Source organism: Trachypithecus francoisi, unplaced genomic scaffold (assembly GCF_009764315.1).
Source record: "Trachypithecus francoisi isolate TF-2019V2 unplaced genomic scaffold, Tfra_2.0 Contig01010, whole genome shotgun sequence".
NCBI lineage: Eukaryota > Metazoa > Chordata > Mammalia > Primates > Cercopithecidae > Trachypithecus > Trachypithecus francoisi.
The window spans coordinates 25,002-37,948 of record NW_022681068.1 but is presented as its reverse complement, the minus strand read 5'-3'; the positions used below and the strand labels follow the sequence as shown (position 1 = coordinate 37,948).

The following is a 12,947-nucleotide window of genomic DNA, read 5'->3' as shown; positions in this document are numbered from 1 at the left end:
CTCCCTCTTCCCCTGGCGACATGCTGGAACCCACAGTGCATGCATAGAACACATGTAACCACATAGAACACAGGCGTGGGTCCGTACAAACCTGCGGACATAGGTAAAGACGTGGGGGAGGGGCGCTGTTTCTTTTCCAAAAAACCAAGGGAAGGACCATGTGAAAAGAGTTATCTGTATTTTCCACTTCTCTCCCAATAATATTTTGGGTTAGTTCCACCACATCAATGTGGAAAAATTCCCTCCATGCATAATTTACTCAACCGCTAACGTTGGTGATGGCCATTAACTCTGTTTCCGGCATTCTGCCCCCAAACAACGATGCTATAAACATCCTTGAAAGTAAAAACAAACAGAAGAATCACACTCACTAAGCAAAAGTGTTGATTCTTTGTACTTCCTTTGGGAGCAGGACCCCTGAGTTTAGAAGGCCCTAAACAAACGGTGACTTCTGTTCCCGTCTGTTCCTATCTGCTGAGAATGACACCTCCACCTTGTTCAGCCACCCGGCCTCCCACGAGCAGAGCCCAGGCCCTGGCATGCTAGCTAAGGGCCCACACACGTAGGGGTTTCTTGCTGAGCCCTCAGAACCAGGTGCACCCACTAGTCCCCACCCTCCCTGCCGACTCTCTCGGCCCACCTAAGACCCTTGTTGAGAATGCAGACTCCAGTGCCCTACTCGCCTGAGGTCCGGAGCTCTACTTTCCTACAAACTGCAGATGGAACAGCTGGACTCAGCCCGGGCTGTCTTGGGAGGAAGCAAAGGGGAGTGGGTGTGGACCAAGCCACTTCACAGATTCCCCACCAGGGCCAGAAATGACTCTGTTGCCCCCAAGAAGGAACCGAGTGGAGGCGGCCACAGGTGCTCCGGTATCTGTCCTTTATTGAACATCCTCCCAAAGCTGGGGCTCAGGTTCACCCCCAACTGTGCCCCACGAGAAACGGCCTTCAGAAGCATCTCCTCTGCACCACGGAGCTCCCAAACTCCTGGAAGTCTGCGGCGGTGACCCACATCTGCTTGAAGCTACTCAGAGAGGTGACGATGGAGGCTCCAATCCAGGTGGAGAACCACCGGTCGGGGGGAGCCGTGATCTTGATGGGAGTGTCCTTGGAGGCCAGCTGCTCCAGCTCCTTGAGAAGCCGGTCATCCAGCCCGTGGAACAGGGTAGTCCCCCCCGACAGCACGATCTCCCCAAAGAGGATCTTCTGGATGTCGGCATCACACTTGGTGATGCTGCTAGAGACCATATGTGAGAGCCCGGGGCTCTGGCAGCCCAGCTGCTGGGGCGTGAACAGGGCCTCGGGCGCCTGGTGCAGCGGGTCCCCAAGGCTGAGGATGTTCCCGTCGGGCAGCTTGTACTCCCTCAGGACCTCCTCCGGCCTCCGGGAAAGCTCCTTCTCGGGCTCCAAGGCCACGTAGCACAGCTTTTTTTTTATGTCGTCCACCAGGCCCTTGTCCAGCTCGCAGGAGAAGGTGTGGCCGCTGGCCAGGAGCAGCTGCGTGAGGAGCTCTGTGATGTCCCTGCCCGCCACGTGGAGCTTGGTGACTGCGTGAGGCAGGAAGTAACCCTCGAAGATGGGGACAGTGCAGGTGACCCCATCCCCGCTGTCCACCACCAGGCCCGTGACGCAGGCCAAGGCGTAGAGAGCCAGCACCGCCTGGTCCGACAGGTAGAAAGCAGGCACGCCAAATTTCTCAAACATGACTTCCGCCATCTTCTCTCGGTTCTCCCTGGGGTTCAGGGAGGGTTCTGTCGCGAGCAAAGGCTGGTTGCTGGGTTTCACGCCCAGCTCCCACTCAAAGAGATGCTTCCAGAGTCTCTCCATGTCATCCCACCCTGTGATCAGGCCACGCTCGATGGGGGAGTGCAGCTGCAGGGCCTCGAGCTTGTACAGGGCCTCCTCCCCAACAAAGTACTTCTTCTGGTTGGCCCCTGCTGAGGGCGCCTGGAATTTCAGGTGCCCCACGATGGAGCTGACGATGTGCCGGGGTCCAAACTCCCCGGACAGGCCCGCTTTGCAGAGCCCCGAGCCATTGTCGAAAATCACAGCGGGGGAGTCTAACGCGTGCGGATTAAACATGCCCGCAGCCTTCCCTTCTCAGCCTCATCAAAATAAAGACCAGCCCTCCAGGGCCACTTTGTGATGCAATAGGGGATCTCGGGGTGTCTCAAGGCAGAGCTAGCACCGCACCAGAGAGCCCTCCATCCTCAGGCTCAGGTCTGCTCTCCCTTCAGGTGGCCCCGGCCTGCTGAGGCCTCTTCTATGGGGCTGCCTCCTAGGTAACAATCCAGCCAAGGCAACGATTGTCCTGAGCCTCAGTGGCCCTGGGGGTGGGGCTCTGAGTCCCCCATCCCCCACAGGGTGAGGTGCTCAAGAGAGGGAGGCAAGTGCATCCTAGGGTGGTGCTGGACAAGCCTGTGGGCTGAGGCAGAGACTTAGCTTTAGAGTGGAGAAGCAGCCCAACCTGGGTGCACCCCAGAAAACCAGCTTCTCTGGCCGCTGAGCTGCAACCTCTGGGGTGACAATACTTCCCTGTGCTAAGGGGGAGAACCAAGCACCAGGTGGGAGAGGTGTTGTAAGCAGTTCTGTCCCAACAGGCACTTAGAATGTGCTTTTGAATAGTGACTCCTCCAGGAAGCTCTCAGGGATTTCTCCTCCCTCCATCCCATTAGTCCCGGCTGTCTGTCCCACTGGGTGGACCCTATTCAAAGCCCTCTGGGCTGGCCCTTTGTCCAGGAATACATCTCTGCTCTGGCTTGAGGCCAGGGCCCCTCATTCCTCTCTGCAGACTCTGAAGTGCTGGCACGCAAGAAAGTCCAGCAGCCACAGAGTTGGGAACCCCAACAGCCCCAAAGATATGGTCCATTGGTTTCACATGGGCAGCCTGGATTGCAGCCTGTGCCACCTCTCTGTGTCTACGAGCTGCCACCCAGTCAGGCCACAGCCACAGAGGAACGCTCAGAGATGACCAGGCCATTAAGGGTCAAGGTCTGAGCAGGACCAGGAAGGAGGCACTGGGCCAGGCCAAGGGCAGCAGCTCCAGACGATGAGAGGACCCACAACAGTGTATGCCCGGCACTCAGACCCCCACTTGGTCTTCTGCTTGGGGAGAAAGTGGGAGGGGATCCAATCTGGGAACCAGCTTCACTTTTTTCTTGAAGAGGGTGGAGGTGGCCTTGGAGAATATGAGGTTTATTCTCTCTCTCCTGTCATATCCATAATTACCCTGCAGGCTAGCTTGGTCTCCCAAAGTTCTCCCAGAGGATGCCTCCCGGGGTCACTCCCCTCCTGGAGCCCCTCAGTTCCTGCTGGTGGCCCCCCCTCTGTGTGTCCTGCCTGCCCTGCTGACCCAGCAGCAGGCATTAAACCCATGGTGGTGTAGACACACGTTGTAGATGGGCAGTCTAGGCACGTGGTACAGGTAAGTGGTGTAAACACAAGGTTTATGCATGGGATAGATGGGTGGTGTAGACATGCGTTGTACACTCGTTGATGTGTGGTGTAGATGTGTCTTGTTGATACATGGTTTTGTGGGCACCACTGATCCCTGGGCGGGAGTCAATAAAAACTTGATTATTGAAAGATTTTCCTAGAGGGCACCCCCCAGAGGGAAACTGAGTCAAATGCATGCCAGGGCGGGTGTGGCTTTTCAATCTCCATTTCTCTGGAAACTGTGGCAGCCACCACACAGCTTGCTTGCAGTTGTCTCAGAGACGTCCAGGCTCCCCGAGGTGGTAGGTGTGGACGGAGGCACTGACCCATGGGCATGGCCTAGGGCCCTGAGGCCTCCTTCGCAACCTGCTGGCCCAGGCCCAGGAGCTCCTCCCTGCCCACATCAAGGTCACCCCGCAGGTCCTGCTGAAGGTCACCTGAGGCCTGGCCAATGCTGGGGGACGGGGAGAATGTCCTGGGACAGGGGCAGGCACCATCCCAACCCTGTTCCTGTTTGATAGCGTGCTTGGGCAGAGGGTGCCCCCTCGAATGCCATCTTCCAGGCACATCCCAGGCTGCAAGGTGAGTTGTCCTCCGATGCCTTTCTGGTTCTACTGTGCAGCCACACTCACAACAGAGGGACCACCCTGCACGGGAAGAGTTCCCTCCATGCTGAACTGGGAGACCACAGGCACCAGTCCTGGGACATACAAGTGGGCCCATCCCTGCCGACCTGCATAGCCGGTGTTGTCCTGGCAGAGGTGTGGCTGTCCACAAGGTTGGCCCTTTGAAGCCCTGGGACAGGATCTGGGTGGCTCTCTCCTGGCCCTGCAGAGGAACAAGGACTCCCTCCGTCACATGCCCTGCGGAGCAATGGCTCAACATCAGCCGATGCTGCCAGAGATGGCCCCAGATGGACACCAGGTTTACCCAGGAGGGTGACAGAGTGTCACTCAGGGAGGGCATGTGCCCCCACCGGCTGAGCCCTCTGCCCACAGCCCCCGGCTGAGCCCCCTCTACCTTGTAGAGGTGGTCTCGGCCTGGGAAGGGCCCCCAAGGCTGGGACGACCAAGCCTGCTGTGTTGTCTCAGACCCTGGCTCTGTACAGCCCAGATCCACCATCAACTGCGCGGATTGCTAAGGTTTCGAGTCTTACGTTTTGGGGAGCGTTCCCTGGCTGGCTGATGTGTCTTGGGGTTCCAGCCTGCAGCCGTCACAGAGGGTCTGCATCCTCGCTTCTCAGGTGTGGCTGGAAGTGCCTCAGTGTCACCTGAGCGGAGCTGGGAGGAACGTGCTCTGACGCTTTCTAGATTCTGGCTCTGCTGGTGGCCACAGTGGGAGGTGGTGACAATGCTGGGTGGGGAGGGCTCTTGGGTCAGGCACAGAGACACGTTGAGGTGGCCCTGGGTGGGCTGGGATCTTGGGCATTTGCAGACAGGACAGAGGAGGAGACAGATCCACTAAGCCCGGGCTGCTGAGCTCCTGGTGGGGTGTTGTGGGGCTTCTCCGTTCCTCTGTCCCCTGTTACTGTCACAAGACACAGTCACAGCGTCCCTGGCACAGCCTCTTACCCTTGTGCACGTCCTGCAAAAACACACAGGCCCCTGTCTCCGCCCTCCCCGGCCCAGCTGCTTCCCCAGCCTCTGCTTAGGTCTGGGCCTTTCCACCTGTTTCCAGCTCTTCTCGGTCCTTCCATGACCCCGCCAGTCCCCGCTTTGGAGGAGATAAGGGCATACCCCCAAGTACACAGCTGGGAAAGCCAGGGCACAGGCAGCACTGGCCAGATCCTTTTCCCCTAAATGTTTTCTCTCCCTGCTGAGCCTGGGAGAAGTGGTGCCCTTGGCCCTGGGTCTGGTGGCCTGACCCATCCTGGTAACTCAGATGATCGTGGCCAGGGTGCCACGTGCCCGGCAGAGCAGGCCCTGTGAAGCCCACCACGTTGCTGTTTGTCTATTTGGGAGAAGCAATTTGCAGGCAGGGTGGTCTTGCTCCAGTTACCATCAGGATTCTTGGACACCCGGAGCGAGGCTGGTTCCATCACCGTCATATCTGGGTTTGCTGTTGGAGCCAAGAACCTCAGGGGCAAGGCCCGGCTCAAGGCCCGGCCATTGACTAGGCAGGCGCTTCTGTCCTAGCTGCTCGGTGTCTCACTGGGCTGAAGATTGTCCGCCATTGGGCAGAGCCAGAAGAAGCAGGAAGGACCCTGAAGATCCCCCACCAAGGAGGCCTGGCAACTGTCTGGGGCTGGCACCACGTGGCCACTGAGAAGATCCAGTGGGTTTATGAGCCACGGCCTACGTGACCTTGTACTGGTTTCCAACTGCCCCGGGGCAGGAGCTCCTCCCTGTGGTTCTCAGTTCTCAGGTGCCTGGGAACTTTGGCCTCCTCCTGGCAGTGGTGGGAGATGCCGTGCTCGCCGTCCATAAGGAAACGTCTTCGACCCTCTAACTACTTGGGTCTACACCTCCTGGAGGTGCCTGTGTGAGACCCACAGGGGTCCTTGTCACCTGGAGGGGTTTGATATCCAACTGGACAGAAACCCCAGTAGCTGAGTGGACTTGGAGCTCAAGGGGAGCGTTGGTGGTGAAGGTTGTTATTAACACAAGGACGTCCTCCTTCCCCTGCTCCAATTAGAGGCCACAGTTCCGCCTTGGCCCGCCCCCACCCACGCTGACCAAGCCTCATAAATCGCTTGAACAAGTTTATGGGCAAGCTGGCCGCACCGCCACCCCCCCTCCAGGGCAGGGCTCATCCTGAGATGATTCTGGGGCCATCATTTCGTCCTACACAGAAAGCCTCATTCTTCCTTCTGCTGGAGTCGTCACGCCCAGCATAGCCCCCTCCCACTCCCCCAGCACCCCCCACCCACCTCCCATCCCTGGGGAAGGGCCCCGAGACTGCAGCTGGAGGTGACGGACATGGGTGTCCCTGGGAAGCTGCCAGGCATCTGAGCTTGGAGTGGGTAGCCTTGTATCTGCTGGGCACCCCCTGTCCCCACCAGCCTGGCTCAGGGTGCCTGGGTCACCCAAACCCTGGGCAAGGGGCTCTCTGTCGGCCCCATTGTCCCTGCTTCCATCTGTCCCTGGTGGCCAGAGCCTCAGCCAATTATTGACCAGTGGACGGGGCTCATTAGTGCTGGCCCACATCTGGTGGCCAGATCCTGCTGGCTGCGGGTTCCATGCCGGTGTCGGCAGTGAAGGAACAGGGCGACTCTTAGATGGCAGGAGGCACACTGTCCTCGAAAGAGTGAGGAGGGTGTGGGGAGCCTAGGGCCCACAGGCGGTCGCAGCAGGACCCAGTGCGGATGCTCCCCCACCTCTCTGCCCGTCACCGCAGAAGGGCCCAAGCCCCAGCATTCTCCCGGCAGCTCAGTCCTTGTGAGTCCCTGAGATGGAATCCGAGTCCCTCCATCCATCTATCCACGCGGCCACCCACCCAGCATCCATCCTTCCAGTCATACTTCATGCAGCCCGCCTCCCACGCTCTCCTGGCTCCCCCTCCCACCTCCCTCCCTCTCCTCCTCGCTTCCTCCCTTCTCCCTCCCTCCTCCCTCCCTCCTCCCTCCTTCCTCCTGCCCTTCCTCTCCCCTCCCTCCTTCCCTTCCTCTCTCCCACCTTCGTTCCCTTCCTCTCTCCTTTCTCCCTCCCACCCTCCTCCTCCCTCCTCCTCCCTCCTTCCTTCCCTTTCTTTCTTCCTCCTTTTTCCTTTCTTCCTTCCTACTTATCTCCTTCCCTCCTTCCTTCCCTTTCTTTCTTCCTCCTTTTTCCTTTCTTCCTTCCTACTTATCTCCTTCCCTCCTTCCTTCCTCCTTCTCTCCCTCCCCTGTTCCCATCCTCCTTCCTCCATTTGCCCTCCCCTCCCTCCTTCTTTCCTCACTTCTTTCTTCCTTCTCTCCTTCCCTTCCTCCCTCCCTCATTCCCACCCTCCCTCCTCCCTCCCTCCTTCCCTTCCTATCTCCTTCCTCCCTCCTTCCCTTCTTCTCTCCTTCCCCCTCCTTCCCTTTCTCCCTCCTCCCTCCTCCTTCCCTCCCTCCTTCCTTTCCTCTCTCATTCCTCCCTCCTCCATCCCTCCTTCCTTCCCTTCCTCTCTCATTCCTCCCTCCTTCCTTTCCTCTCTCCTCCCTCCCTCTTTCCTCTCCCCTCCCTCCTTCATTCCCTTCTTCTCCCCTCCCTTCCTCATTCCCTTCCCCTCTCCTCCCTCCTTCTTTCTCTTCCTCTCTCTTTCCTCCCTCCCTCCCTACTTTCCTCTCTCCTACCTGCTTCCTTTCCTTTCTCCTCCCTCCCTCCTTACCTTCCTCTCTCCTCCTTCCCTCTTTCCCTTCCTCTCTCTTTTCTCTCCCCTTCCTCTCTCCTCCCTCCCTCCTTCCTCTCATTTCTCCTCCCTCCCTCTCTTCTTTCCTTCTGTGGTGCCCAGAGCCTCAACCAATCAGTGGCCAGCAGGTGTGGTCTAGCGGGAGCGGGGTCTTCAGCTTCCCTGGTCAGGGGATAAGCCCCACCTAGGCACACACTGGGTGCAGAGGTGGCCTGGCACCTGGGACAGGTGTGGCAGGAACCTGAGACGGAGGTTTGGGATACTGGTTCTGGATGCTAAAAAGACAAGGGCCCTCCCTGCAGCAGCTTCCAGGGCTTGGTGACTTGCTCCCCGACTGCAGCCTGGGCTGGAAAATGCAGACCCCAGGACCATCTCCCTTGTGGGGTGTCGGTAGGTGTCAGCCATGTGGGTGGGCTAAGCCCTGGGGCCCAAGCCCACATCTCAGTGGCGTCATCCACACACAGACAGTTGCTAGTAGACAGCTCTGCGTGGTGCCCAGAGACGGGTTGCTGCCGCTGAGGGCATCCTCAGCCTGGGGACTTCGACAGAGGCTGCTGACCTCTCACAGTTCTGAGCCTGGGAGTTTGCGATCAGGTGCCAGCACTGCGGGGTCTGTGAGGGTCGTCTCTGACTGCGTCCTCAGTGGCAGAGAGGGAAGGACTCTGGTCTCATTCTCTTCTCACAAGGACTCTAATCACCTCCCAAAGGCCCCATCTCCTGACCCCACCACGCTGGGTGTTAAATGGCTTCACAGAGGACTCTGCAGGGGAACGTTCAGTCCACATGGGACCAGCCCTCTTCAGCTCTCCATGCAGAGGCCTGGAGTGAGGCTCATGGGCAAGGTCGCCAAAGCTCGAGGGCCAGTGCAACCCCAAAGCACTCATGCGTGTGCACATCCTCAGGTGAGCTCTGCTCAGTCATCAGCATTATGAGTACTGTTGTTATTTTCCAATGCAGGGGCTCGGCGCTTCCCCTGGCCAGGACTCAGTGCCTCACTGCAGGGCCGGGGGGAGCATCCAACCCTGGTGCAAGGGAGGAGGAGAGTGACCCCAGACACTGCCAAGCTGCCAGGTACCTCTGCCAGGAGAAACAGAGGCAGGAGGGTGGCAGGAGGACCAAGTTGCAGGGACACAAAGTCTAGAGGCTGGGCAGTGCCTTTGCTCACCTGCCTGGGACAGGGTGGCGTCAGCGCACAGGGCAGCCTCATTCCTCTGGATTCGGAAACCTTTTGCTCTGGGCACGCATGTGGTGGTGGGTGTGGGAGCCAGGCCTCTCCTCTGCCCCGTCCATGGCAGGTGAGGCTGGAGCAAGCTTGAGGCTGGCTGGGCAGGGCCACAGGCATATGGGGCCTGAGGGATGAGAACAGACCCTGCCCATGCCCACCTCCCTCCGGAGAGCTCTGCTCGCATTTGTATTATGACTTTCAAGGGGAACTGGGCTTTCACCTGGAGCACTGGCGCCCAGTATGGCATGAGGTGCCAGGAAGCCCCCTCCCGGCCCCACCTGCTGCTCCAGTATCACTGCAGTTAACCTGGGTCCGCGCGTCCCCGACGTGTCCCTGCCCCTCCTCCTCTGAGCAAGCGTGTGGAGCAGGGCGCTGCTCTTCCGAACAGCTGCTCAGTGATCTGTTGTCTGCTTTGCCCATTTTATTAGGCCAACCTGCTATTGAGGTATTTCCATTTAAATATTCAATTATTGAGGTTTTTCTGTTTTTTCTTTTTTCTGTTAGAAACGAAGTGCCGTCAATTGCATCGCACATCCACTTGCACATGCTTGCTGGTACTTAGGGGCTGCACTGGAACTCAGGGCTGGTCCGTCCAGGGCTGCACGTGCTCACAATGTGGACAGAAACTGGCAGAAAAATGCTTTCCAGCTTCCTCCTTCCCTTTCCCAGGGTCCAACACCCCATATGTGAAGAATCACGGGGCAATTCCTCAAAGGGTTGCTTTCCTCCCAAGGTCTTCTAAAATCTCCACGTGAAAACTCGAGGGCGAATGGAGGGGTAGATTCTGGCAGCCGTTGCACCTGTGTCCTGGGGCTGCTGGAAGCACGTGCCGCAAACTCAGAGGTGGAAACAGCAGAAACTCATCCTCCGGCAGTCCTGGAGACCGGAAGTCCAACATCAGGGTGTGGATGGGGCCGCCAGTGTCTGAGGGCACTGAGGAGGCACCTGCTCCGGGCCCGGCTTCTGGTGTCTGGGACTCCTGGGCTGTGTGGGTGCCATCACTCTAGTCCGCCCTGTCTATGCCTCTGCATCTGGTTCCCCTTCTCCCAAGGACACCAGTTCTTTCGGGTTAGGGCCACCTCAATGATCTCATCTTGCCCTGACCATCTGCAAAGACTCTATTTGGTCTCATTCCCAGGCAGTGGGGGCTAGGACGGGAATACGTGCATTTTAGAGGGAGCCAGAGTTCAGCAGGTACTGCCTGCCCACTGGGAGCCAGCTGTGTTTGTTCGCAGCGAGCAGCGGTGCTTCCCGCCTTGGGGATCCAGGTGACAGCATAGCACCCAGTGAGAGGCGGGAGCCTGGCGGGCATTTCAGGAGAAGCTGCTGCATGTGGAGTGGAGAAGGAGGGGCCATGGTCCTGTCCAGCTGCGCAGGGAGTTACTCTCCAGTCCTCTCCAGTCCTCCTTACCAGCTGGGTAAGGAGTTACTCCACACTTCAGCAGCTTAAGACAAGTGTTTCTCATCTCACATTTCTGAGGGCCAGGAATCTGGGCACAGCTTGTGGGGGTGCCTTTGGCTCTCAGGTCCTGATGAGGCTGCAGCTGAGCTGTGGGCAGGGCCTGCGGTCTCATCTGAAGGTTCCATGGGGAGTGAGAGGGGAGTTTGGCCTCCGAGCTCTCATCTAGCTCTGGTCTCGGTCCCTTGCCTTATGGGCCTCTTTGGTGGCTTCACACATGGCATAAGCTTCCCTTAGGGGTACCAAACCGAGAGAGAGACACAGAGACACAGACAGCAAAAGAGACAGAGACAGGGAGAGAGGAAGAGGGAAAGAGAGAGCCAGAGCAAAGGGTGGGGAGAGAGAAGGAGGAGACAGCCAGCCGAGGCAGAGGCCAGAACCCTCTCTGGAAAGTGGCATCACCCGCGCTGCTCTCACCCATCAGAAGTGCTCTGGTCAGCCCAGCTGAGGGGCAGAAAGGTCATCCAAAGGAAATGGCACATCGAGGGCTATCTTGGAGGCCTCCCGGACAGGATGTCCGGGCCTGAGGCTCAGACCAGGGCCCCAGGACTGAGGCTCAGAGTCACCCCCTGGGAGCTCCTACCCAATTCCAGCCCCTCCAGCGCTGTCAGCCAGTGTCCAGGCAGGGCTGGGGGCCGAGCCTGCCACGCACAGCCTTTTGGGGAGTGTGGCTCCCGTGGCACGGGGCAGGTGGCAGGGGCACCTGGCAGGGCTCCTGAGAGATTGGTGGGGGGGCTCTCCCTGCTTCAAACCATGACTTCCACCCAGTTCCTCATTCTTCAGCATCACAGGTCCTGATATGTGACGTCCGGAAGGGACTGGGTCTGCCCCTGCATCCGGGGAGAAGCCTGGCTTCCCTGTCCTGGGAGCCCAGACCCAGGCGGGCCCCGCGGGAGCGCCGCGTGGGGCCCTCAAAAGAGAGGCTTTCTCGCCCCCTGCCGGCACGCGGTGGGACTGCCACGGGCCTGGGGAGGCTGCGGGGTGGGGGCGGTGGGGATGCGGGGACAAAGCTGACTTGTTAATTTCACAGAGGCAGGACCATGGGGGAGGGAATAAAAATCAATGTTTGCTAAATAAGGGGAAAAAATCGCCCTGCCTCGGTGGGGAAAAGGTTTATTTTCAAGTGTATTAAAGTGATTACCCAGAGGAAGGCCAGGCAGAATGAGTGTGTGTGCAGGGGGCCAGCGCGCGTTTTCCCAGCGCTCCCAGCGCGGCCTGCAAATGCGCTCCCTCCGACTGGACACAGCCGAGCTTTTGGTTTTAAATAGTTTATAACATTTCAGATGCAGCTCCTAAGTCAGCAGTCCCCGGAGACGCTGAACAGACTTCTACACTTAGCCAGTGATAAATAACCGGGAGAACACAGGGCCTGGAAGGATCCAGATTTAATTCAAAGAATTTAAAATCGAATGTTGAAGGAGCACTTTGCATTCATGAGGCGTGCTCACTTCCAGCTGGAGAAAGAAAAGGCTTTGTGTTTGGGGGAGAGGCAGGAGGGCTAACCTTTCTGCCATGTGCCTGCCGCTTCCAACCGGCTCGCTGACATTTTTCATCTTCAAATGGCAGGCGTCGTTTCTGGAAGCCGACACGGGAGAGATTTATCATCTCCGTGGACTTTCGGCTCCAGGTGGAAGGATTTTCCTCCATGGCGAGGTTGCCGCCTAGCCAGCCCTGACGGGGAAGGGAAGGTCCTGCCCCTTCTCTGTGGACACCTCTCTGGTTTCCAGATGGAAGTGCTCCCAGCAGAAGTTGCCTGCTGAAGGCTCTGGGCTGTGTCCTGCATGACAGTGCACGTGCTGCTGGCTCAGGGCTGCCTGGTCTCTGTCACAGGTGAGGCACATCAGGGGCTGGATGGCCGGTCCAACGCGTCCTGCACAGCCAAGGCCATCTGAGGAGGGGGCTCCGGCCAAACTGCTCCCTTCCTACCTGCTGCTTCCCCTCGTTCCAGAGATCACGACCCTGGCTGGGCCCCAAGGGACTGGAATTGCAGCTCATTCGAGCCTGAGAATCCACATTCAGTTTTGAAGGATCTGTGCATCTGGGTGTACCAGGTTGAATGACGTCCACCTGGCACCTTCGGAATGACTTTATCTGGAAATAGGATCTTTGCAGATGTAACTAGGTAGGTTGAAATGTGGCCATACCGGATTAGGGTGGGCCCCAAACCTGATGACTTGTGTCCCAGAAGAGACACACGGAGAGAATGCCATGTGACAAGAAAGCAGAGATTGCAGTGATGCGCCCGCAAGCCCAGGAACTAGGCGGAGATTGCAGTGATGCGCCCACAAGCCCGGGAACTAGGCGGAGATTGCAGTGATGTGCCCACAAGTCCGGGAACTCCAGGAATGGCTGGCCACAAACAGGGAGGAGGCAACGACGGATTCTACCCAGAGTCCAGTGGGAGCAGGGCCCTGACCACACCTCAGTTTGGGACGTCTGGTCTCCAGACCGTGAGAGCATAATCACACGGAGAGCCCTTCCGTGTCAGGCTAGCCTTTTCCATATCCTGTTTTAAAC

At 58.4% G+C, this 12,947-nt stretch overlaps 1 protein-coding gene across 1 annotated transcript; it reads right to left on the bottom strand.

The window, feature by feature from the left end:
• Positions 1-869: 869 nt before the first annotated feature.
• LOC117090397 (actin-related protein T2) lies at positions 870-2,279 on the bottom strand. Its single transcript, XM_033222692.1, has one exon. The coding sequence runs from the start codon at positions 2,080-2,082 to the stop codon at positions 949-951; it is 1,134 nt and encodes a 377-aa protein (XP_033078583.1). The 5' UTR covers positions 2,083-2,279; the 3' UTR covers positions 870-948.
• Positions 2,280-12,947: the final 10,668 nt, after the last annotated feature.